This window comes from Camelina sativa, chromosome 17 (genome assembly GCF_000633955.1).
Source record: "Camelina sativa cultivar DH55 chromosome 17, Cs, whole genome shotgun sequence".
Classification (NCBI taxonomy): domain Eukaryota; kingdom Viridiplantae; phylum Streptophyta; class Magnoliopsida; order Brassicales; family Brassicaceae; genus Camelina; species Camelina sativa.
Genome location: NC_025701.1, coordinates 752168 through 777238, shown reverse-complemented (window position 1 = coordinate 777238; position 25071 = coordinate 752168). Strand labels below are relative to the sequence as shown.

The 25071-nt window shown below is 39.0% G+C and overlaps 9 protein-coding genes and 1 non-coding gene across 10 annotated transcripts; 4 read left to right on the top strand and 6 right to left on the bottom strand.

Moving 5' to 3' along the window:
- On the top strand, nucleotides 3-1494 carry LOC104759054 (exopolygalacturonase clone GBGE184; the record flags this gene model as incomplete). The annotated part of the gene is made up of 4 exons (XM_010482025.1): nucleotides 3-71; nucleotides 200-502; nucleotides 587-1090; nucleotides 1179-1494. Coding segments are annotated over 4 exons (1131 nt in total), but the record flags the coding sequence as incomplete, so codon positions are not given.
- On the top strand, nucleotides 2464-4025 carry LOC104754376 (60S ribosomal protein L19-1). Its single transcript, XM_010476552.2, has 5 exons — nucleotides 2464-2601; nucleotides 2995-3117; nucleotides 3220-3533; nucleotides 3629-3699; nucleotides 3787-4025. Exons 1-5 carry the CDS (start codon nucleotides 2490-2492, stop codon nucleotides 3812-3814), a joined length of 648 nt encoding a protein of 215 aa, XP_010474854.1. The 5' UTR covers nucleotides 2464-2489; the 3' UTR covers nucleotides 3815-4025.
- Nucleotides 4577-4649, bottom strand: TRNAK-CUU. The gene has a single exon. It is a non-coding gene; the product is annotated as a tRNA-Lys (tRNA).
- Nucleotides 4771-6543, bottom strand: LOC104754374 (protein DEHYDRATION-INDUCED 19 homolog 2-like). Its single transcript, XM_010476551.2, has 4 exons — nucleotides 6256-6543; nucleotides 5888-6030; nucleotides 5381-5458; nucleotides 4771-5288 (listed from the first exon to the last, which is right to left on the bottom strand). The coding sequence occupies exons 1-4, from the start codon at nucleotides 6335-6337 to the stop codon at nucleotides 4932-4934; spliced, it is 660 nt and encodes a 219-aa protein (XP_010474853.1). The 5' UTR covers nucleotides 6338-6543; the 3' UTR covers nucleotides 4771-4931.
- Nucleotides 6805-9740, top strand: LOC104754373 (protein MRG2-like). The gene is made up of 10 exons (XM_010476550.2): nucleotides 6805-7222; nucleotides 7329-7382; nucleotides 7490-7503; nucleotides 7721-7863; nucleotides 8095-8135; nucleotides 8245-8349; nucleotides 8572-8651; nucleotides 8847-9016; nucleotides 9208-9292; nucleotides 9391-9740. Exons 1-10 carry the CDS (start codon nucleotides 7007-7009, stop codon nucleotides 9467-9469), a joined length of 987 nt encoding a protein of 328 aa, XP_010474852.1. The 5' UTR covers nucleotides 6805-7006; the 3' UTR covers nucleotides 9470-9740.
- On the top strand, nucleotides 10235-14287 carry LOC104754372 (cellulose synthase-like protein D5). Its single transcript, XM_010476549.2, has 3 exons — nucleotides 10235-11382; nucleotides 11472-12282; nucleotides 12378-14287. The coding sequence occupies exons 1-3, from the start codon at nucleotides 10403-10405 to the stop codon at nucleotides 14157-14159; spliced, it is 3573 nt and encodes a 1190-aa protein (XP_010474851.1). The 5' UTR covers nucleotides 10235-10402; the 3' UTR covers nucleotides 14160-14287.
- Nucleotides 14513-16952, bottom strand: LOC104754371 (probable galacturonosyltransferase-like 5). The gene is made up of 2 exons (XM_010476548.1): nucleotides 15485-16952; nucleotides 14513-14784 (listed from the first exon to the last, which is right to left on the bottom strand). The coding sequence occupies exon 1, from the start codon at nucleotides 16604-16606 to the stop codon at nucleotides 15518-15520; it is 1089 nt and encodes a 362-aa protein (XP_010474850.1). The 5' UTR covers nucleotides 16607-16952; the 3' UTR covers nucleotides 14513-14784; nucleotides 15485-15517.
- On the bottom strand, nucleotides 19017-19735 carry LOC104759053 (sulfated surface glycoprotein 185-like). The gene has a single exon (XM_010482024.2). The coding sequence runs from the start codon at nucleotides 19717-19719 to the stop codon at nucleotides 19234-19236; it is 486 nt and encodes a 161-aa protein (XP_010480326.1). The 5' UTR covers nucleotides 19720-19735; the 3' UTR covers nucleotides 19017-19233.
- LOC104754370 lies at nucleotides 19974-20980 on the bottom strand. The gene is made up of 2 exons (XM_010476547.2): nucleotides 20756-20980; nucleotides 19974-20604 (listed from the first exon to the last, which is right to left on the bottom strand). Exons 1-2 carry the CDS (start codon nucleotides 20927-20929, stop codon nucleotides 20035-20037), a joined length of 744 nt encoding a protein of 247 aa, XP_010474849.1. The 5' UTR covers nucleotides 20930-20980; the 3' UTR covers nucleotides 19974-20034.
- Nucleotides 21536-24524, bottom strand: LOC104754369 (importin subunit alpha-6). Its single transcript, XM_010476546.2, has 10 exons — nucleotides 24154-24524; nucleotides 23803-23899; nucleotides 23621-23712; nucleotides 23382-23513; nucleotides 23094-23279; nucleotides 22815-22978; nucleotides 22648-22726; nucleotides 22417-22545; nucleotides 22177-22304; nucleotides 21536-22082 (listed from the first exon to the last, which is right to left on the bottom strand). Exons 1-10 carry the CDS (start codon nucleotides 24373-24375, stop codon nucleotides 21710-21712), a joined length of 1602 nt encoding a protein of 533 aa, XP_010474848.1. The 5' UTR covers nucleotides 24376-24524; the 3' UTR covers nucleotides 21536-21709.

Genomic DNA, 25071 nt, shown 5'->3' with positions numbered 1-25071 from the left:
CCGGTAACCCCACGGTCTATGATATTACTAAGTTTGGAGCTGTAGGAAATGGTGCCACCAATTCTTTCAAGGTAAAATTTTCTTAAATTTTGAAAAACTAGTTTGAGTTTTTTTTTTCCATATATATATATATTTAATCTGGTTATTAATAAAATACAAATGTAACATTCTAACGATTCATCCATTAACATGCATGCAGGCGTTTTTGAACACATGGATCCAAGTGTGTAATAGTCCTGTACCAGCAACGCTACTAGTTCCTAAAGGGGATTTTTTGGCTGGTCCAGTTATTTTCGCCGGTCCATGTAAGAGCAAAGTGACCGTCGATGTTCAAGGAACGGTCATCGCTACAACGAGCGGATACGCGACTCCTGAATGGATCTTATTCGAGCGTGTCGACAACGTGCTCCTCACCGGAACTGGTACATTCCACGGTAAAGGTGAAGATGTATGGAAAGCAGATGGATGTGGCAAAAAGGTCCAATGCAATCTTCCTCCAACGGTAAGAATAAATTACTATAGATATATATCATTGACGTTATACATTGGTAAATAATATATCATACGTGTGCATGTACACATGTAGTCTCTCAAATTCAGGAACATGAAAAATGTTGAAATCAGTGGCATAAGCTCGGTGAATGCAAAAGCCTTCCACATGTTCTTAGTAAAAACTGAAAATGTTAAGATCCACAACATTAAGCTTGTCGCCCCTGCTGAAAGTCCCAACACGGATGGTATCCATTTGAGCAATGCAGACCACGTTTCCATCCTCGATAGTACAATAGCAACTGGAGATGATTGTGTCTCAGTGGGCCGTGGCTGCAACAACGTAACCGTGGAACGTGTGGTTTGCGGTCCAGGACACGGTTTAAGTATCGGTAGTCTTGGTAAGTACAAGCACGAGGAAGACGTGAGCGGAATCCACGTTAACAACTGCACAATGATAGAGACAGACAATGGACTTAGGATCAAGACCTGGGGTGGTTCAGATCCAAGCAAAGTTGTGGACGTTAAGTTTGAAAATATCATCATGCAAAGTGTTAAGAACCCAATCATCATTGATCAAAACTACGGTTCAAGAGGCGGCGTAAGTATATATATAATATTGAAATAGCCCAAGCTAAAATTTATGATATTCCCTTGAATTACAAGATTTTTGTGTGTGTGTCTTGTAGGATTCACGAGTTGAGATAACAGATGTGTTGTTCAAGAACGTAAGAGGAACAACAATTACACATGATATTGTTCAGATAATGTGTAGCAAATCAGTGCCATGCAAAGGAGTCAACGTTGTTGATGTGAACTTGGCCTACGTAGGCAAGCCAGGAGGAGAGAAAAAATCGTCTGCAGGCGGTTTAGTCGGAGCTTTTTGCGACAACGCCAATGTTATCTTCGGTGGAAAACTTAGCTTTCCTATGTGTCCCAAATAAGTTTTTTGATATAAAAAAAAATTATTAATTAAAAAAAAAAACTCAAAAGTTTCCACAAACATTATTTTGTTTTGTTTGTGAGTTACGTTAGTTCGGGAATTTATCAACAAAAATTAATCATCGGACGTTTGATAATGTTTTCCCTGATTTGTTTTTGTTTTTTAAGTTTCTTGGATTGTATAATTATAAACAGATCCTTCAGCTGGGTTGGTTGCTAAAGCGTTTTACTCGTTAGGAATTTGGCCAATGAGAATTAGTGTATACATCCATCGAACATAAAAAAAATTGCTCTATTTAAAGGCATTCAACAGCATATATATATATATATATATATATATATAAAATTATCAGCTAGTTATTATTAAGCCCTCTTTCTTTCTATAAAATAGATTTTTTTTTTTTTTTTTCTTAAGTTAGTTGTGAAAATTGAAAAGAAAATATTACTTTGAGGTTAACTTGAATAGTATCAAGCCATGCTACTGAGATATTGATTTCCCCATCTCACGAAGCAAATATGACTAATCTTCAATGATTCACACCAATCTTTTTTTTGGGGGGGATTGTAAAAGGTTTAAAGAATCTCTCCACCTCCATACATTCACATTGAACCATCAAAGGATTAATTAGTAACGAGATAATAAAATATACTAATATATGGAACCATCAAAGGATTAGTAATGAGAAATATAGTTTTTACATTGAGAATACAAAATATCGAACACAAATCTCTGGCTAAAGAACATCACAAGAATAGTATTTAACCATACCGTCCACGACATTCAAAATCGTAGCCAAAATAGCTTATCTCATTTTTTTCTGTTCAGTTCATACAAGTGGAAGACAGTTGACAAAAAAAAAAGTATTGGGCTATAACTTAAGAAGCCATTTGTTTTATAATGGGCTTTTTTAAAAAGCCTGTTTTTAAGGAAAGCCCAATGGATTGCGCGAGAAAAAGGAGAAACCCTAGAAAAGTTGGAGGTATATAAATTGTTTTGGTCTTGGTCGATAAGAAGTTCTCCGCCACACCAGTCTCCAGAGAGAAGGGGAGAAGCAAAAATGGTTTCGCTTAAGCTCCAGAAGCGGCTCGCCGCATCAGTGATGAAGTGCGGGAAGGGCAAAGTTTGGCTCGATCCCAATGAAAGCTCCGACATCTCCATGGCCAATTCCCGTACGTTCTTCTTATTTTTTCTTTATTCTTTTTGTTTCTGCCTTCGTTACTAGGTTTATGTTTTTTGCCGTGTGTTTGAGATGATTGACGTACTTTGGCTTTTGATCTGTTATCTTCTGTCTTTGTTGAATCACTCTGTTCATTTCCGATCTGTAAATTTAAGGCTAGGTATAGGTTTTGTAGAGTTGCATTTGGTTGCGTTAATGGCTTTTGAATCATCTAGTTCTTTCTCGCGTGAATCAAAGCAGCGACGTCTAGTCTATAAATGATTGGTGATCTGTATTCTTATAGACTGTGGGTTTGTATGATGTTCCATTTGAAAGATCGTTACAAACTTGTAGATCAACAGAGTGAATTCTAAGAGACTGATGCTTGTTTTTTAATACTGTCTAGGCCAAAACATCAGGAAGCTTGTGAAGGATGGTTTCATCATCAGGAAACCAACCAAGATCCACTCTCGCTCCAGAGCTCGCCGTATGAAGATTGCCAAGATGAAGGGTCGTCACTCTGGATATGGTATGTTCTTAAAAACTGAGTGTCCCTCTGATTGTGAACTTATGACTATACATTGCATTGATTGGTTTTGACTTTTGTCTCTTGTTCTGTATGATTGAATAGGTAAGAGAAAGGGTACCCGTGAAGCTAGGTTGCCAACAAAGGTACTTTGGATGCGTAGGATGCGTGTTCTGAGGCGTCTGTTGAAAAAGTACAGAGAGTCCAAGAAGATTGACAGGCACATGTACCATGACATGTACATGCGTGTTAAGGGTAATGTCTTCAAGAACAAGCGTGTCTTGATGGAGAGTATCCACAAGTCGAAGGCTGAGAAGGCCAGGGAGAAGACTTTGTCTGATCAGTTTGAGGCTAAGAGGGCGAAGAACAAGGCCAGCCGAGAAAGGAAGCATGCTAGGAGAGAGGAGCGTTTAGCTAAGGTCAGAATTATAAATATCTTACCACCTTTAGAAGGTGTTCTTGATTTTTGTTATGGATTCTTATATGTATGTGTTTTGTATTTTGTTTGCTATAGGGTCCTGGAGGAGATGTTGCTCCGGTAGCTGCTGCACCAGCACCTGCTGCTACACCTGCTCAAACTGCAGAGTAAGTCTAATCTCTACGGAAATGTAAATTGAGGTTTGACAGGCGATTATATCTTATCTAATACATGTGTGGGTTTTGCTTGTGTAGGGTACCAAAGAAAAAGTCAAAGAAGTGAAGAGGATATATAGTGTCAAGCTATATCGATCATCAGTTCACGGACTAGACTTGAAGAAGTTTTTGAATGTTTTTTCGAAATGGGTTTGTGGAATAACTTTTATTTTCGCAAGGAACATAACTTATGTCAGTTTATTGTTATGCTTTCAGATTTTTAGTTTACAGTGTTTTATGAGACCTACTTTTCAAAAACTTGTGCTTTTTCGGATCCTTTTTTTAGCTCATTATACAAGATTACAAGTAACAAATCCATCCGTAACACCATTTGTCTAATTGATATCAACGTTACATTTTTATCTTAACGGCGAGTTGAACGTTTAAGCCATATTTGTAACCTTTTGAGTATCTGTAACTGTACCCATGTTTGCAACAACAATTAGGTCGCAACAGTAGTTTGAACCTATATTGGGTTCTATCTAACTCAACCGTATTTGAACCATTTCTTTGGGGACTATCAATCTCAAATGTATAAGCCATCCCTCAATGAGAATTTTGCAACTATGCGTATTTGAACCATTTTCTTTGGGGACTATCAATCTCAAATGTATAAGCCATCCCCCCAATGAGAATTTTGCAACTATGTTCCCAAGTGTTGCAAAATTGTTATACGGACAAAATTCTAAAGTTAAGAAAGCAGGGGTAAGTTAATCAACTTTGTAAAAGATAGGGGTTTCGTAACAGTGAGACGACGAAACTGCATAAACTTGGTAGGTAGTATGTACAATTTTCTATAAAAGAGGAAAATGGTTTCAAAAAATGAAAGCGCCCACCGTGGGGCTCGAACCCACGACCACAAGGTTAAGAGCCTTGCGCTCTACCAACTGAGCTAGACGGGCTTTGTTGACTGTAGCACACCCTCGCTGTATTCATACATAGAACCACATCCCAAACCTAACTAAAAAGCAGGCTTTACTTTTGCAAGTAGTGTGTGTGCTTTGGGATAAAGATTCTTGTGAATAGACAAACTAAAAACTCATCAGCTTATATTATAAACTATAAGCTTGTGTTATGTCTGAAACAAGATGCATACATAAATAGGGCTGAATACAGTTACAACAATGCCAATCACCTGCCTTGTAGCCATTGGAGACTTTCACATCTTTATTCTTCTTTTCTACTCAGAAGAAATCACATCCATCATCAAACATGGCTGATGATAACAGTCCCTGTACAAACTGACACTTCTTTGCCTTCTCCAATTGTTCACTATCCAACAAAGGTGAGGACGATGTCCCCTCTTTTGCTGCTGACGAATCCTTAATCAAATTCTTGTCTTCTACACTCGAATCAGACTGCACGAGCTCGGTCTGATTTGGCAGTGGAGTGTTGTTGATGAATGATAAAAACTTATCGGAAACAACGGATTTAGAGGTATGATGCTGACTCATAAATGGCGGCAACTCATCATGAGAAGATTGAAAATATTTATCTGAGGAATATGGATCTTCCATGTACGACATTTCCTTCTGCTCACTGTAAAGTTCTCGGTCAAGGAGATTCAAATAAATCACATTCATCACAGAGACAGAAAATAAAAAAAGGTTTTGAAAAGAAATAAAAAGGATATCTTCAAGACATCTCTATGATGTGTTGTTATATGATTCACCATATGCATCTTCACCCTTTTGCTACAAACCGGACATGTCTAGAAAAAAAAAACACAAAACCACAACGAATTGTAAGATTTAACCAAATGACAATTCACAGAACTGGGAAATAAATGTTCCATCACACAATGAAACTATTCGTTTCTCAAATTCGTGAAACCAATCCAATACTTAAAAAGGGAGAGCTATTTCAACTCAAAATCCGTTGAAGATCGAAGGGGACATATTTCTCAATCGAAATCTCGAAAGCATCAATGAAAACAGTCCTACTTAACTCAAGTCCAAGTTCATGTTTCACTTTAAAACTATTCGCAATATCAATCAGATTCATCTAAACAAGTCCTAATGAAATCGAATATTGAAGGGCCATCTTTGAGAAACCAATGGATCAATAACAAAACTGTTTAAAATTACTTCAAGTGAAGCTGCAGGGTAAAATGGAAAGAGCAGGAGGTGAATTCACATACTCCATTGTTATCTTCCTGATAATGTTCGTCGTCGATGTGGCGACACAATTCAACTAAATCATAATCATCTGAGCAAAACGGGCACGGGTATTCCACTGCAAAATCTCCATCTTCATCAAACTCTTCCAAATCTAGATAAGGACCTGCAAATTTTTCACAATAACAAATCATCTCAGAATCAATACAGAGAAAAAAAGTCTTCTCATCTAAACCCAAACGTAAAGCTAAGATTTTTAATATCAAAGAGACCATACGGATGGATAACCCAATTCAATCAAAAGAGCAATCGAAAACCCAATTCAAACCCATCATAAACCCTAAAACGATGAAAGTTTGAAAATTGAAGGGATTTGGATAATAAAAAAAACCTGATTGATACTTAGCAGCAGTTTCTGATCGGTAGCTTCTGGAAGAACCAGATGAGCTAACGCACCACATATCGTCTTCCATATCTGATGGTTCTGTCTGAATCTCCCACAAATTGTCGTTTTATATTTAAAAAAACTTGAATTGATTATAGATAAATTGCGAGACCTCCTCCTCGTCGTCGTCGTCGTCGTCGCGTCAGCTAAATACCCCAATTTTGAGATAGAAGAACATGTCAAGAAACTACTTACTCCCAAAGGCGACACCTTTATTTTTTTTCTATTAATCTACTTAGTCCGAGAGACTTAATGGACAAGAATACTTCGGTTGTGATAAGCTTAATTACTAATATACCCTTCCATTGTACTCGGCCTCTTTCTCAACTACCACAGGGCGGTTTCTGTCTTTTTTACCTTTTTAGGATGTGATTTTGCATTGCTCCCCAAGTAAATAGCAGTATATAGGCCTGACTTGAAACTGGGCTTCTTAAAAGGCCTAATTATAAAAGCCCATATGAAATCAAAGAAACTTTTGAGATTCACTCTGTATATCAGAAAAGGAAAAAATCCCAAATATTTCCGGGAAATATTTTTCAGACAAATCCGCGTTGAGATTCAACAAATTTGAGTGAGTTTTTTTCAGTTTCTTTTTTGGGGGGTCAGTTACGTTGTCGCTGCGACGTGAGACGAAACCGTCGAACAAATTCGAGCCGCGCCATTGTAGTCCCTAGAAGAACTCTCTTCTTCAGTTTAGATGGGAAGCCCTAACGACGACGCCGCCGCCGCCGAGACGGATCTTACAACCGATTCCATCAGAGACACACGAAGGGACTCTGGTTCTGATACAGAGTCAAACAACGATTGCGACGGAGACGACTTGCCTGTTCTTCTTCTTCCTCCTCCTCCTGGTCAATTCGAAGAAGGAGAGAGAGTCTTAGCCAACCACAGTGATTGCTTCTACGAAGCCAAGGTAGTCAAATTTTTATACTCTTTATCTTCTTTTTTTTGAATTATGGAGTGTTGTGTTGTCTGCTTGTGCTTTACGTGTGATCTTTTTTGGTTTTGTTTTTTCTCAGGTTCTTAAAATTGAATATAGAGACGAGGAATGGAAGTATTTTGTACATTACATTGTAAGTTGCAGAATCAATAAAGTTTAGATATTTATTAATTTTGTCAATGAAAACGAGAATGTATATTTTTTGTGTCTCTCGTTTTGAAGATGTATTTCTTTTGGCAGGGTTGGAACAAAAGGTTAGTAGAGAGAGGTTCCCTCCTCCGATATAGTTACATTTATCGGTCTGAAATCACTTCGGTGTTGGTAAACTATTTGTGTATTAGGGGAATTCATATGGTGATTTTTACTGATTATTGATGTCGATTCGAATGTTTGTTTGCCAAGTTCTTGACTTTTTTTGTTGATGATTGTGAAGGTCTGATTACTTTGTATCTTCTTCTTATACAATGATAGTTGGGACGAATGGATAAGTCTGGACTGTCTGTTGAAACATACAGATGAGAATATTGAGAAAGAGAAGGAACAGGGTATGAAGCAAGGAATCAAGACTGCTACGGCTTGGAAAGTCACAAAGATGAAACCTAGAAGCCCTAATGGTCAATCTCACCTTCTTCTTTCTTTATATAACTTTGCGTATTTCTTTTCTCGGTGAACTTCTTTCTTGCTTGTTTTATTCATTGTCAACCAAATAGGAGATGTAGAGATTAGACTAGACATATACATCATTTGGTGTTATTTTGTTAATAATGATGTAATGAGGTTTTGTGAGTACATTTGAAGTTATATATCAGCTGATATTTTGTCCAACATTTTCTTAAATTTTGCAGTTGCTAGAGGAAGAAAGCGGAAGCAAGATTCGGCTGACACGGTCATATCTCCATAGTGGATCTATTTGCTAAGTTTTTCATCTTCCAATATCCAGATTTTTTCTTTTAACCGGAGAGTCTTACTTAAATCTTGTTGTTTGCTGAATACAGGAGAAGAATGTGGTTCCTTCTGACAACCTTTTAAATTTCCATATCCCACCAGCATTAAGGAAACAACTAATTGACGACTATGAATTTGTTACTCAGATGCACAAGGTACTCATAATTAATGTGCTAATATGTAAATGAACACCACCCTACATTATCTACCAGCCTGTTTTTTCTTCACTTCAATTCTCAGACGGTCCCTTCTGTGTGATCTAAAAGGCAAACGACCATAGTCTTTTACATTATTTTACCCGCATGAATATATATGTTGTGAATTCATATGCTTATCTTAAGGTCCATCATATATTCTTTTGGGAATTGTCTGAGCAGCTTGTGCAACTTCCGCGTTCTCCAAATGTTGATGACATCTTGAAGAAGTACGTTGACAGCCAAATGAAGAAACATGGCAGGTAAGTAAGCTCTCTGTGGGCTTTATTTTCTTATGTTGTCAGTTTGCAACATGTTTTAACTTGTTGATCTCCTTTGTTGATGTTCTCATATACTTAAGAGAGTATAAATCACCTGTAGATGCTCCATTGATAGTGGCCGATAAGAGTATTACAAGGTTCTGATTTATATTACTTTTATTTGGTGAATCTTTATAGGGTAACTGATTCAGTAGAGGAAATTCTGAAAGGTCTGCGCTGCTACTTTGACAAAGCTTTACCGGTGATGTTGCTTTACAACAATGAACGGAAGCAATACGAGGAAACCGTAACAGCGGATGTTTCTCCCTCAACTGTGTACGGAGCAGAGCATTTGTTACGACTCTTCGGTAAGGCCATTTCTTTGTATATCTATAAACAACAATTTCTATGCTGAATGATCATCTGCTATATCAGCTTTTTAACGTGTGTGGGTTTTAGCTCTCTTATATCAAACCTGTGGAAATACATACACCAAGGCAAAATATGTCTCTTCTTTTGTCTTGGTATCAAAACAACAATTAAAATTGAGGTTTTGCAGTGAAATTGCCGGAGTTGCTAATCCATGTGAATATGGCTGAAGAGACATTGAAGGAGTTGCAGGACAACCTTGCTGATATTCTCAGGTCTATTTTTGTCTCCTACTCAACGCTTAACTAACGCTTTGTACAAGTATGTAAAGACAAATAAATATCCAAAAGTTAAAAAATGATTTACTACGCAGGTTCTTGAGGAAGAATCAGAGCTTGTTTTTTGTATCGGCATACAAAGCAGTGGAAGAAATTGAAAAGAATGAAGATTAAAAAGATGAGGTGCGTAATGACGGACGTGTCATTGTTGTTGTAAGTACTCTATGTACAGCGAATTTTCTTGTTTCTAGTATATTTATTTATGTAGTGAGAGCTAAAATCGAACTAGTACTATTATTAGGTTCGGTCTGGATTATGAAAAAGTAATTAACGTCGTTATCGTGTCTGTATCGGTTCTCTAAATCCACGATACCATTGTATTATGAAGATTTGGCTTTAAAAAAAACCATTAGTCTGTTGATTAAAAACCATTGTATTAAGAATTAAAATTTGTTACAAGAGGAATGATGATCTACTCGAGTAGTATATACTATGCAAAATATGTGTACCAATTGAGTTCAAAATCATCAAATCACATGAAATAAAAATCATTATATATATATATATATACGCTTCTACTCGTACAAATGATTTGATCATAATACAAAAGAAATATATTTTGTATCAATGAGTTCGAAATTATCAAATCACATGGTATGAAAAAAGCATCATAATACTTTATTTTAATCATATCTCTCCAATATAAATTTATTTGACCGTTACGGAAAGGGAGAGAGATGATAATAAACGCTCTTTTATTTGACTTTTTTGTTCATTCTTTATAGATCGTCCCGGTCCCACATAAATCTTTCAAACTTACCGTTTAAATTAGCTGATGACCGTCCGATCTCACAGTTGCAACGTGAAGCAAATCAACGGTTCAGATCACTCGACCGTTTATAGCAACTCTCTTTCTCCTTTATATCTCTCCTTCTCATCTCTGTCTCTCTCTAGATTTTGAAAACTACAATGCTCTGCTTTCAACAACAACTAGCTCCAGCTTCTTCTTCTTCCTTAGATTCAAAATCTTGAATTCAATTTCAGATCTACTCTTTCATTTTTTTTTTTCTTTCTCATCGTGCTTTTTGAGGTGAACTATAACCAAAGATGGTGAAAGCAGCTGCTTCTCAGTCATCTTCTCCGGTGACTATAACGGTGACACCATGTAAAGGATCCGGCGACAGAAGCTTAGGTTTGACGAGTCCTATCCCACGCGCCTCCGTCATCAACAACAACCAAAACTCTCCACTAAGCTCAAGAGCCACGCGTCGCACCTCCGTCAGCGGCGGAAATCGGAGATCCAGCGGTGGTGAAGGAAGATACTGTTCCATGTCTGTCGAAGATCTAACGGCTGACACCACGACTACTACTAATTCAGACTGCGTTCTGAGCTATACTGTTCATATCCCACCAACACCGGATCATCAGACGGTGTTCGCTTCGCAGGAGAGTGGTATGGGTGAAGAAGAAGAAGAAGACGAGATGCTCAAAGGGAACTCGAATCACAAAAGCTTCCTCTCTGGTACGATTTTTACCGGCGGGTTTAAATCGGTGACACGTGGCCATGTTCTCGATTGCTCTATGGATCAAGCTGATCCGGAGAAAAAATCAGGTCAGATCTGTTGGTTAAAAGGCTGTGATGAGAAAGTTGTTCATGGGAGATGTGAGTGTGGTTTCAAGATTTGTAGAGATTGTTACTTTGATAATATCACAAGCGGTGGAGGCAATTGTCCTGGATGTAAAGAGCCTTACAGGGACGTCAACGATGATGTTGAAACTGAGGAGGAGGAAGAAGATGAGGCGAAACCGCTTCCTCAGATGGGTGATTCAAAGCTTGACAAGAGGCTTTCCGTTGTTAAGTCGTTTAAAGCGCAGAATCAAGCTGGAGACTTTGATCACACTCGGTGGTTGTTTGAGACTAAAGGTACTTATGGTTATGGGAACGCTGTTTGGCCTAAAGATGGGTATGGAATCGGGTCTGGTGGTTCTGGAAACGGGTATGAGACGCCGCCGGAGTTTGGTGAGAGAAGCAAGAGACCTCTTACTAGGAAAGTTAGCGTCTCTGCTGCTATTATCAGTCCTTACAGGTGAGAGAATTGTTTCTAATTTAGTGTTGGATTATGTTTTGTTTTCTGATTTGCTAAGGTTTTGATTTTTCTTGTGTGTGACAAAACAGATTACTCATTGCGTTGCGTCTGGTGGCTCTTGGTCTGTTCCTGACATGGAGGATTCGTCACCCAAATAGAGAGGCAATGTGGTTGTGGGGAATGTCAACAACTTGTGAGCTTTGGTTTGCCTTGTCTTGGCTTTTGGATCAGCTTCCAAAACTCTGTCCGGTTAACAGATTAACTGATTTAGGTGTTCTTAAGGAACGCTTTGAATCTCCTAATCTCAGGAACCCGAAAGGAAGATCTGATCTCCCGGGTATAGATGTGTTTGTTTCGACTGCAGACCCTGAGAAAGAACCGCCTCTGGTCACAGCCAACACCATCCTCTCGATCCTAGCTGTTGATTACCCTGTGGAGAAACTTGCTTGCTACTTATCAGACGATGGAGGAGCTTTGCTAACATTTGAAGCCTTGGCTCAAACAGCTAGCTTTGCCAGCACATGGGTGCCGTTTTGCAGGAAACACAGTATAGAGCCAAGGAACCCTGAGGCCTACTTTGGCCAGAAGCGTAACTTTCTGAAGAACAAAGTGAGGCTGGATTTTGTGAGGGAAAGGAGGAGAGTGAAGAGAGAATATGATGAGTTTAAGGTCAGAATCAACTCATTGCCTGAGGCGATAAGAAGGAGGTCTGATGCTTACAATGTGCATGAGGAGCTCAGAGCTAAGAAGAAACAGATGGAGATGATGATGGGAAGCAATCCTGAAGAAACTGTTAAAGTTCCAAAGGCCACTTGGATGTCTGATGGTTCTCACTGGCCAGGGACTTGGTCCTCTGGAGAATCTGATAATTCCCGAGGAGACCATGCTGGGATCATCCAGGTAACTTCTTTTCTCAAGATTATTTGCTAGTTGTCTAATGTATTCTTGAGATTTGTATTGAAAAGTGTGTTCTAATATTTTGTGTATTGCTGCAGGCAATGTTAGCTCCTCCGAATACAGAACCAGTTTATGGAGCAGAAGCAGATGCTGAGAACTTAATTGATACAACAGACGTTGACATCAGGCTGCCAATGCTAGTCTATGTTTCAAGAGAGAAGAGACCGGGTTATGATCACAACAAGAAAGCAGGAGCCATGAATGCTTTGGTTAGAACCAGCGCAATTATGTCTAATGGTCCATTCATCCTCAATCTTGATTGTGACCACTACATTTACAACTCCGTGGCCTTGAGAGAAGGAATGTGCTTCATGCTTGATCGTGGTGGCGATAGAATCTGCTATGTTCAGTTCCCTCAGAGGTTTGAAGGTATTGACCCAAATGATCGTTATGCGAACCACAACACTGTCTTCTTTGATGTTAGTATGAGAGCATTGGATGGTCTTCAAGGTCCAATGTATGTGGGAACTGGCTGCATCTTCCGGAGAACAGCTCTATACGGATTTAGCCCTCCGAGAGCATCTGAACATCACGGCTGGCTTGGAAGAAGAAAGGTGAAGATATCGCTGAGGAAACCTAAAGCCATGACGAAGAAAGATGATGAAGTTTGTTTGCCTATCAATGGAGAATACAACGAAGAAGAGAATGATGATGGAGATATTGAATCTCTGCTTCTCCCAAAGAGATTTGGTAACTCGAACTCTTTCGTTGCTTCAATCCCGGTTGCTGAATACCAAGGGAGACTCTTACAAGACTTGCAAGGCAAAGGCAAGAACAGTAGACCAGCTGGCTCACTTGCTGTCCCACGTGAACCGCTTGATGCAGCCACAGTAGCCGAAGCAATCAGTGTGATTTCTTGCTTCTACGAGGACAAAACAGAGTGGGGCAAAAGAGTTGGATGGATCTATGGTTCAGTGACTGAAGACGTAGTCACGGGATATCGAATGCATAACAGAGGATGGAGATCAATCTACTGCGTGACCAAAAGAGACGCTTTCCGTGGAACAGCTCCGATCAATCTAACGGATAGACTTCACCAGGTTCTGAGATGGGCAACAGGATCTGTTGAGATCTTTTTCTCAAGGAACAACGCTATTTTCGCAACCAGAAGGATGAAGTTCTTGCAGAGAGTGGCTTACTTCAATGTCGGAATGTATCCATTCACATCGCTGTTCCTCATCGTCTACTGCATCCTCCCTGCAGTTTCGCTCTTCTCGGGTCAATTCATAGTGCAATCACTCGACATAACGTTCTTGATCTTCCTCCTCGCGATAACACTCACGCTCTGTATGTTATCACTCCTTGAGATCAAATGGTCAGGCATAACTCTCCACGAATGGTGGAGAAACGAGCAGTTCTGGGTTATAGGAGGTACGAGCGCACACCCTGCAGCTGTTCTTCAGGGTCTTCTCAAGGTGATTGCGGGAGTCGATGTCTCTTTTACCTTGACTTCCAAGTCAGCTACACCAGAAGATGGAGACGATGAGTATGCAGATCTGTATGTTGTGAAATGGAGCTTTCTGATGGTTCCTCCATTGACGATCATGATGGTGAACATGATTGCGATAGCGGTGGGGATGGCGAGGACTCTGTACAGCCCATTCCCGCAATGGAGCAAGCTTGTTGGAGGAGTGTTCTTCAGCTTCTGGGTGCTTTGTCATCTGTATCCGTTTGCTAAAGGATTGATGGGAAGAAGAGGCAGAGTTCCGACGATAGTGTTTGTGTGGTCAGGTTTGTTGTCGATTATTGTGTCTTTGCTTTGGGTTTATATCAACCCTCCTTCAGGGAAACAAGACTATATGCAGTTTCAATTCCCTTGATTCTTTAGGTTAATCTTTGTTTGCGGTACAAGGCATGAAAGTTCTTCTTTCTAGGCTTCATGTTTGTAATCAGATACTCTATTATAATTACGATTTTTCTTAAGTATAAAGAGACTCTTTCTTACTTATTCACAGTCGGTGGTAATCCTCGGTTTAGCCCTCAAAACCAACTACTACAAGTAACAACAATCTAAAAAGTTACATATATTTTGCCCAAAAAGATTCGATCAAAACGATTGCGGACTTGTTCCTCGGCAGATAGATAGGCTCGTCCATCTTTGATCTCTAGCGTTTAAGATTCATAACAAACCTACCTGCTTTGTATAAAACCAATAATAAAACAACAAAAACGCTTTAACCTTGTGAGCTATGTTTGAATAACCCTAACTATATTTTTATTTAATTTCTTCTTCGCACAAAAACATATTCGTACAGTACTCTTATAAAGAAGTTCACTCTTCTAAAATCGTATCTCCACTCTTGTTGAACTCTCTGAAGCAACACTACTACTATAGTGCTGTTCCGGCAAGGTCTTCAACATAATTGTTTCCAGTTGAAAACCACTCGGTCTGGACCACCAAATGAAAAAACTCAGCTAATCTTCGGTTGAGTCCTCATTTTTTGGCTGTTTAAAACAAACAAAACCCAACTTAAGATGAGATTTGTGATTCTGAACAATGCTACTAAGGAGGAATCAGCATATGCAAGCAACAAGTCCATAACTTATTTTAAAAAGCGATTTGATCCCACAAAAGTAAACTTTCAGAAAGTGACTGGCGAGTTACAGATTTCAATTTGTTACAAAAGCTGATGATAATACATCAGATTCTTTGAAACAAAACAGTGACCAAGAAGTGGCTTATGTGCATACAGAAACTAGGTAAAGATTCGAGATCCTTTGGAGTTGCTCAATCATGTTCATATGTGCATATCTCAGACCTCTACAAAGCTAAAAAAGCACTAAGAAACTACCAAAAAATAAAGGTTAAACAATCACTGGAGCAGTGTGCTCATAATGTTCCACAACGCATCAGGTTCTGTAAAGACCAAGAAATGTGCCCTACCACTAACCCAACTCCCACTATTACAATCTCCACCAATTGGACAACAATGAGTATTATTTAACTATAAAGCTTCCATCTTTCTGTTTATGTAAAACACTATGAGTGCCAAAGAAAAAGCTAAGCCAGCAGAGGTAAAAACTTCACATATGCTAGAACGAGTAAAAAAGCCAACCCCCCAACTCAACCATTGATGAACAACAAACACAGACAATAAGCAAAATGACACTGCAATTGAACAAAGTTTTGTGTAGATAGTTTTACCTGTGAATGCAAAAACTGGGGGGAACTCGGGCGTCAATGGGAGTGTTTATACAAATCATAAGGTGCCCACAAAGTGTCTAAAGGACATGGAAGCTTGGAATCAAGCCTTAGCCATGGCTTACCACTACCTGACCAATGAAGCAAACTCACAGGACCAGAATGCAAATCACGGCAGCTACCTCTAACATTATCACCACCAAGCCCATGTTGATTCCACCGATGTGAGATGGGAGCAACGTGACCAGCAAAAACCAGAAGAAACGGAGGAAGAGAGCCAAGCTCATAGATCCTCTCCATCTTCTGAATCTCCATCCATCTCTCAATCCGTTTCGTGTAACTAAATCGTCTCCATTTCTTGAGATCAATCACCATGACACCAGTATTGAAGTAACAAGGGTTCCTCCCTTTGAACGTTCCGTTAAACCTCTGATCAGACCAGAAACCTCCGGTGAAGTATTTAGTGAAATTGGCGTGACAATACTCCGGAGCTCCGATTGTTCTCGGGCCTAGACTCGTTTTCCAAAGCTTGACAATGTCATCGACGACGATGAGATCCGAATCCAAGTAGATGACACGTTTGACGCAAGGCTCGAGCAGATCCGCCAAGTAGTTTCTGGCGTAATTGAGCGGTTGCTCTAGGGCCTGCCTCACGGAGGAGGAGATCAAGGACTGTACGGTCTCAGGGGCAAAATAGTAAATCTTGAGATTGATCAATTTGGGGAAAGTGGAGCGGATGAGAGATTCTAGGGTTTGAATCTCGGAGGAGGAGACGAGGAAGTGGAAGAAGACGCTCTGAGGACACATCGAGTGTTGGAGGATTGAATTGACGGCTGCGATTGAGCCGCGGAGGTAATCGATGTCGAGAGTTATGGCCACGTGGACGAGATTAGGGTTACAGACGCCGGAATCTTCGCCGGAAGATCTGCATTGGTCGGCGTTACGAAAAATTGGAGATTCTCTAAAGGAGGAGGATGAGTGATGTCGGGATTTGAATTCGCCGGAATCGGGATGCGACGAGGATCTGATAGCTGCGGCGGGGGAAAAGGATCGGAGCGAAGGGGAGAGGAGAATCATGGCTAATGCGGCGGAGAAGACGGCGGAGAATCTCGTAATCCAATGCATGGCGAGAATGCAGAAGAAGAAGAAGAAGAAGAAGAAGAAGAAGAAGAAGAAGAAGAAGAAGAAGAAGAAGAAGAAAGAAGAAAGTACGATACGAACAAATCAGAGAAGAAGAACCTTCTTCGCCTTCGTCACCTTCATGGTGGAGAGATTGAAAGAGGAGGCGTAGGATAAGAAGAAGAAGAACACAAAACTGAGAGGCACATTTCGCATGTCAATGCTACTCTGCGCCTTCTCTTCTCCTCTGCTATTTACTCGTTTGCTCGTCTGCGCTTGTTTGTTGTTTTATTTTTTAAGAGATTTACAATTAAGGAACAAGAAGAAGAAGAAGAAGAAGAGATTAATTTTTTTTAATTTGCCAAAAGGAATTACACAAACAGAGAGAGTGAGAGAGAGGATAGTGTAATATATTCGTATTTATAGTGGTTGAAATAATTTTTTATTTTATTATTTAAAAGTGTTACTATTAAAAATACTATATAATAAAAATTAAATGTGGACTAATTTAAGCAAGTGGGATACGTGAAAGTAAAAGATGTATAATTAAAGGAATTAATTATTGTGAAGAGCAAATGTCAGTGTCGTCTTTGTCTTTGAGGGCTGGTGGGTGATGATTCTATTTCTAGGTACTGTATATGTACTTTCACTTTCTCTTTACTTACCAGTTTATAATAATGTAATGATGTTTAGATCTCTTTTGACATGGCGCATGTTTTAAGTACAAACTGTTATAGGTTAGACAAAAACAATTGTATAAGAGAGAAGCTTCAGCGAAACGTCGACCCAACCTAACCAACACCGACCATATTATCGTGCCCGATTAATTTTCTTAGATGATACCTATATCTTCTTTTTGTTGGTTTAATTTTATAATGCTATTTTACAGGGTCAGTATATTTAACTAACATTTAGCTAAACTCGAGAGAGCCTCTTTTGTCGTTGTTGATTAAAAGGTGTTTTGTCTATTCGTAATCTTACTTTAATTAAAATGAACTAATGACGATTCTCTTGCCTTGGGAATGAGGTCCCGCGAGAGATGAGTAAACTACTAGAACCAGACCATTTAATACGGCGTTGGTAAAGACTGACACAGTCACACCACACTTGACCATTTCGAATCTTTTATTTTGCTGCTTCAAAAGACAAGAATCTAACACGTACGTACGTGCACTATGGTATGAATGAACGATGATGAGAGAACCTCGCGTCTTCTTTTTCGTCACTTTCTTCTTTTACTTTTTCGGTTTATCTGTCACTTTTCCAGCTGTAATTAACCCGGTCCATTAATCATCTGTCTGTCATATGTCTTTAACTCAAATCCAATACAATTAATTACTAAGTATTTTGAAATCAATAGTAATCGTCCGTACCCCTTTTTTTTGTTTCTTCAATGTAAAAAATGCATGGTTATAAATTGTTTTCGTAATTCAAAATCTGATTTTTCCTAACATATACGACGATATTGCATGTTAACTACAGTAACTAGGAAACAAATTTATAGAGTAAGATACTATGTATAACAATGTTTACATTTTCTGATAGTCGACATTGGCTTCAACAAGTTCATAAATGATGTCTACAATTTAACCCCATATCTATCTCATTGATATCCACTAGGTTACAAGTTCGTACAACTGTCTTTGTCGTTTTTTCATTTAATTTGTCAAATCAAAGTAAATACTCATAGCATTGAAATTTCGTTATTTTCTTGTATATTTGCGTTTTTCCTTACAATTTGTCAAATTAAAGTAACTTGCACTTTTAAAAACGATTAAGACAGTAAAAAACTCAAAGTGATGGCACAACGATAATATTTATCCGACTTACTTAATATGCTATGTACACTACTTAGCGACAAGAAAATATTTGCAAACATTAATTAAAGATAATTCTTCTTTGACTTTTTTTTTTTTTTTACTCCCTCCGTTCCCTTAATAAAGAATGTTTAAAAAAATATTTTTATTTATTAATACTCCCTCTGTTTCACAAAGAGTGTCATTTTGGCCTGATTTTTTTGTTTCAAATTAAGTGTCATTTTAGATTTTCAATGTAATATTAAGCATAAATTTCCAACTTTAACCTCATATTCATTGAAAAATATCAAGAGTCAATATCAATTTTAAGGGTATAAGAGATATTTAAATATGTTTTCTTAATTTGTGTGTAAAGTGTCAAAATGACACTTATTATGAAACAGAGGGAGTATAAGATATTTCCAACTTTCTATGCAACTTTTAGATTAAATTTATATTTATATTATGCAGACTTATTTATGATTGGTTAAACTCTTTAAAAGTAACTATTTTTTAATATGCATGTTTTCATTAAAACAGCCTATATTTTGAAACAGAGAGGATAATTCTAAAAGAGAATAATTCTAAAAGAGAAAAGAGAATATTTCTAAAAGAGAAAATTTGTAAAGAGTTGACTTTTATTGTAAATGCAAACACACATGCATGATATATGCGTTTGAAACATCGAATCTTAGAGATCAAAAGACATACTGAAAACTAAAAAGTTTAACATCCTGCTAAATTTTGGTTATATCAGAAATTAAATTCCTTTATGATGAGTGTAAGAATTACTAACGAAGAGAGACAACGAATAGAATTAAAAGATCGCTACAAAGATTATTGAATTAGAGAGGAAACTAGAAAGGCGAATAGAGCAATCATTAAGCTGATGGAAGCAGAGATCTCTGGCATAGCTGCTGCGGCGGTGATAATGATCGGTGGTCTAGGCTTGTTAGGAACGCATTCATTGCAAACCGGCGGCAACGGCGGTGGAAGCGGTAACGGGCAGTGATTACATGGTGGTGGCGGTGAAGGAGGAGGTGGAGGAGAAGGCGGGGGCGGGGAAGGAGATGGAGGTGGTGGAGAAGGCGGCGGCGGACAGAAAATCTCTACCGGCGGTGGAGGTGGAGGAAGCGGCGGGGGACAGAGAAATTCTAGTGGCGGAGGCGGTGGGGGTGAGGGCAACGGAGGAGGTGGCTGATCACATGGATTCTCGCATTCTAAACACATTGCACATTCTATCTCTGGTTTCTCTGTTATACTCAACGCAACAGATTGTGATGATATCAAAAACAGAGAGATGAAACAGAGGAACGACTCCATTCTCAAGATGAGGAGAAGTAAGATGAAAGATCATGGCTTTTTAAAGAACTTGACTTTTCTTTTTAAGAACCTTCAAAAGCTAAAACTTTGGAATCTGATACCATTTAAAATTTTTACAGCTTCGAATTGAAGAACAAAGCTCTTTTTTGGACCATCTCATATCTGTAGTCCACAATGTTCGAACAGATTCTCTTGGTTTTTGGGGCTTAAAGGTAGGGTTTGTTCACTTTGGTAAGGAACCCAAAATGTCTCAATGCAGCTAATTCAAACAAGTAATTTTATTTAGACAACTGTGACAATAATTGTCTCTTTAGTTTAAAACCACTCGCCTCTCATTTCCCTTAAGATTCTAGAATGAGGAAACGTTTCAGGATCGCCACGTTCCGCGTTGCGTTTGAATATCATTGTTGCTTTCATCAAAGATTCTTCCGCCGTGTCAAGCTGCTCCGGTAACCATCCGATCACGTCTTTACCAGCCGGGTACGCCGTTCCATCAGTGGCTTGCGTTATAGGTTTACGTGTATCGGCGAATTCAATCTCTGATAAGGGAGAAGCTTTGTGGTGTTTGTAATACTCTTGGTCGGTCTCTGTCTCATCTTCTCTCCGCCTCTGCTCCTCCGCTTCACCTTCGTCTTTAGGCCACGGCGAACCGTCTAAACCGGCACAGCTCACGGAATCAAGCGACGGTGGAGAGGCGGTTGTCTTTTTTCGTCTCTGTTGGTTATGGGGTTCTGACGGATGACCGACGGGAGTACTCTCTAGCTTGTGCGCGGTGGCGCGAGGTGATTTTGGTGGTATAAGCGGTTGCTCTTCTAGACTCGGTCGTGGAGTATCGTCCACTATTTCTTCGGCCGCTGTCTTAGGGTTTGCAACATCATCCATACCCTGCAACACAAGCAAGCACCAAAACATTTTTTACATCCGGATTAATTAGTTTTTAACATCATCTGTACTTATAAATTTATTAAAAAAGATACATATTAAACCAATGATTAATAATAGTAAAAGATAAACTTAATCGAAGAATTATATATACCTCGGGGTCTCTCGGATAAATAGCTGGATCAGCTCCATCGTTACCAGAATGGATCTCTGGATCAGCGGTGCGGCCAGACGTTGAAGATCCAAACGCTAAACGCCTTTGTGCGATTGGTCGAACACGGGAACGTGCCGCTGTAGCAAACGCTACTAATCGGGATTGCATCATCATCAACCTTTATGCGTTTTCTAGCTGATTAGGGAAGTTTGTAGTGGCGATTTTATTTTATTTTATAGTTAGCCGTTTTGGTTTTCCAAAGTGTGAGCCTCGCGTTGACACGTGTCAATGTCCTGTCTCGTCGGTAGTGACGTGGCGAAATTAGAATGACTAGAAAAGCTTAGAAGCTGCTCGGTGTCCCTAGAATAGATAGTAGATTTGTCAATCTTACTCTTCTATTCCAGAAAGCAAATTCCATGGAGTACTTTAACTTTGCATTAAGCTTCAGGGAAAAATGATAAAAAGCGTCAAATAAATTTAATTGTGAATTTGTGATATGCTAATTGGAATTGTAAAACGACTCTCTATCTAATTATTATCGAAAACAAAAAAGACAAGTCTCTATGTTTCATCACTTCTCACGCATTTATGAAAAAATCAATTTTGACTATTAAAATAGCATTACAACGCTTCACCAAACTCGATATTTGCAATTTAATACGCAACATTAAAATCTGTCACGCATTAAAATCTATCACAGTGATGTAAATAAGAAAGATAGACAATGGCTTCTGCAAGTCTTTTTTTAGCAGAAGAGCAAAAAAAAATAAAAGAACACAATAGAATAAAGATAATAACACTTTAATTTCCGTCACAAATGCGACAAAAAAAATATCCAATCTTTTAAAATTCAAAACGTAACCAAAGAAATGAAACACCCTACAAATTTCAAAACGACCACGTGAGTCCAGAAGCAACTCAAAATAACTTTGATTCTTTCTACTACATAAACCTTCAACCAAAGTTGAAACCACCTATAGGAGCATGACCACCCTGGTTTCCGAATTGGAAACCGGAAGACTGCTGATAAGTCTGAGGAGCATCCGCACCGCCAGTTTCACCCTCGTCGTCTTCAGCCCAAAACGACTCGAGGATTTTCACAGCTTTCTCGTAAATGTCATTATTATCGTGACTCTGAAGATTCTCAATCTTCTCCAGACCTCCTGCCTCATCAATCATCTGCGCATAGACATTATCTTCAACTGCGTCGGCTTCACCAACTTTCAGAATGTTCTCTAGACCTTCCAAAGTCACTGTGACGACCCTTGGCTCAGGACAGGTCAGGAGATCACACAGTGGTTTAATGCAGCCTTGGCTCACGAGAAACCTGCAACGAATTACAGAGTCAAATTACATGAATCGTCGTTTACAACTAACCAGAAAGAAAAAAATGAGCTTTGTTGTGCTTTTTTTCTTCTTACTTGATTTGGTCAGGACTGCCACCAGAAGTTGCATTAGAAATTGCCCAGACAGCTTCTTTTTTAATTTCGAACTGACCGTTCTGAAGCAAGTTAATCAGAGGCTGAATAATGCCTGCTTTAAACACTTCCTGCACAACAAAAAGTTTCAGTGTTAAATACAAATGAGAAAAGGGCTTCTGGTTTTATACAAATAGAACCAGGTTTTTCGACATTGTTAGTTGTTAATGTTAAGTAACTCACTTGAATTTGACTTGAGTTCCCAGCTGTAATGTTAGAGATAGTCCAGCAAGTTTCCTTCGTGATGCTCTTCTTGTATGTGTTTTTCAATATGTTTAACAGACCAGGAAGCGCATGACTGTCTATAACCGCCTGTAATGGAGATAACAGAAATGATTTACTAAGTAAACACCAAACCTATAGGCGACATTTTGTATAACAAATAAGGAAGACAATTAGGGATAGTATTAGTACCTGAGTCTGCATATCATCTCCGGTAACAATATTACCAATGGTACGGAGAGCTGGAATCAGAACTGAGGGCGACGGATGACTAAAGAAGACACAGATGACAAGATCAGATTTAAGATATATATGTGAATCAAGAATATGTGACTGGTTGCTAAAAGAAATATACTTACGCTAAGAGCACAACAAGGCGAGGGATGACACCAGAGTCGATAACAGTTTGTATTTTCTCATTTGTACCATCAGAGAGATATGAGAGAGCCCATGATGCATCTGTGAGAACTTCTTCGTCGGTTGAATGCAAAAGGCGCTCAAGAACTGGTAAAGCTGGTGTTGTCTGCTCAACAAATGCAATGAAACAATCTCAGATCAATAAACGGTTTAAAAGCAAGAGAAGACTTAAAACATATCCAATTGGTGTGTATATGGCAGATAGTTATATGAAAGGAAACCTGCTCAATCGCTGGTTGCGGCTTCCCTCTGCAGAAATTTGATAATGTCCATGTAGCATTCCTCAGCAAGGAGAGCTTTGAATGCTCGTTGAATTGAGCCAGAAGAGACATCATGGCATCGCAACCGAGGACATGATCACGGCATATTGGTGAGTCACCAGCGACGTTTCCCAATGCCCAAACAGCCTGTAATCAGGAGAAAGAAAGCAAAGTAGAGTCATCAAACAATATGATCTAACAGCTTCTTAGCCAAAACATTTATACAAAAATCAAAAGCTAAACTTATACCTGTTCCCGGACTTCCTCACTAGGAGAGCTGAGAAGCTTGATGAAAGAAGGGACAGCACCACTTTCTATAATGACCTTAGTGTCCTCAGACGTCCCTGAAGCGATATTGGTGAGCGCCCAAGCTGCCTCAAACTATAATAGAACAAAGAAGAAGCAACGAGAAAAATCAAATCAGCAAGTTAACAAGAATTAAAAAAAACACACAAAGCCACACATATATAATAAATAAGCAGGCTCACCTGAAGCTGGGTGAAGTCATCCCTGGAAAGAAATTGCACAAGGCGAGGAACAACACCAGATTGAACAACTTCAGTGATTGGAGGACTTCGCTCTACAAAAACAAAATCAACCACAATAAGCAAAAACAACCAAAAGGAACTAAACAACCATCTGAAGAAGAAGAGATTTATAAATCACAAACCAATTGAAAGCAATCTCCTTAAGCCAGCAGTCGCCGCCAGTTGTGCGTCTCTATCTTCCGAGCTTACTCCGATAACCAACTGTTGTAAGTTCTCCAACTGCAATTGAAACAACCAAGCATCTCTAACCAATTCAGTTTCTCAAATTAGGGTTCTCTATACCTCAAAATTCAAATTCGATAGTCCTAATCTAATTAACCTAGATCAGAAGCTTACAATTTCATTTAAATTCATCATCAGATCTTAAACTAGGTTCGCAATCAGATTCAAATCCCTAATCTAAAACCATCTGAATCGGAACCAACAGAAAAAAACGAGAAACAAAAAATAGTAGTAGAAGACGAAGAACATACTCTGGTTTCAGTAGGAAGAGAAGAGGAGAAACCCTGGCCAAGCTGTGACGCCAAGGGAGCAGTAAAGCCTTCACGTCTCTTCTTCTGCAAGTTCTCCTCTCTCTTGTTCTTCCTAATCTCCACCATGTTATCCTCCCTTCTCCGACGACCTTCATCGGCGTCAACAGATACCTTGTACCTGTTCCTACGAACCTCGGTCTTCGCGCTCGGTCTATAAGACATGGTATGGTAGCTTAATCGAATCAACTAGATTCTGAAGGAATTAGTGTATAGACGAACAACGATTCGATCGAGCCTTTTTGATTTTTCTTTTTTTTTCAGGAGTCAGAGAGGAAGAGGAAGAAGTAGAGGAGAATCAGGGTTTTCGGGGAGTGCTTTTATACAAAAAGTGACGCCGGGACTAGAGGTGGAGGCTACGGGTTCAATGGGCGGTGAAAAGACGATGTTGGGCCTGGGCTTTAGTATTATTCACGATATTGCCACAGCTTTTTGAATTTGAAATCACAACGTCTACAAAAGGTATCGCGGGATTTGTTTAATTAATGATACTGGATTTACTGACCTGTCTCTTTTGACTTTTAATAATTCTAAGAGGCTTTATCAAATGAAGTAGCCCAATAGCGGCCCGTTGTTTTCTCACTAGGCCGTAGAAATATACGTAGTTACAGTGTTAAGTTACGTAACCCCGAGTGAGAAATGATTTGGTTAATTGATGATGATATACTTATAGTAGAGTTACAAATGAACGAGAATCCAATTGAAAAGAAAATTGAACTATTGAAGTGGCAAAAGTTGTACGACTTAAAGAGAAAACTAGGTACGGACCCGCACGTACGTGCGTGATTGATTTCAAAAAACTATTTTTATTATAAGGTTTGTAATATATTATATACACATAGAGTTACATTTATAGATATA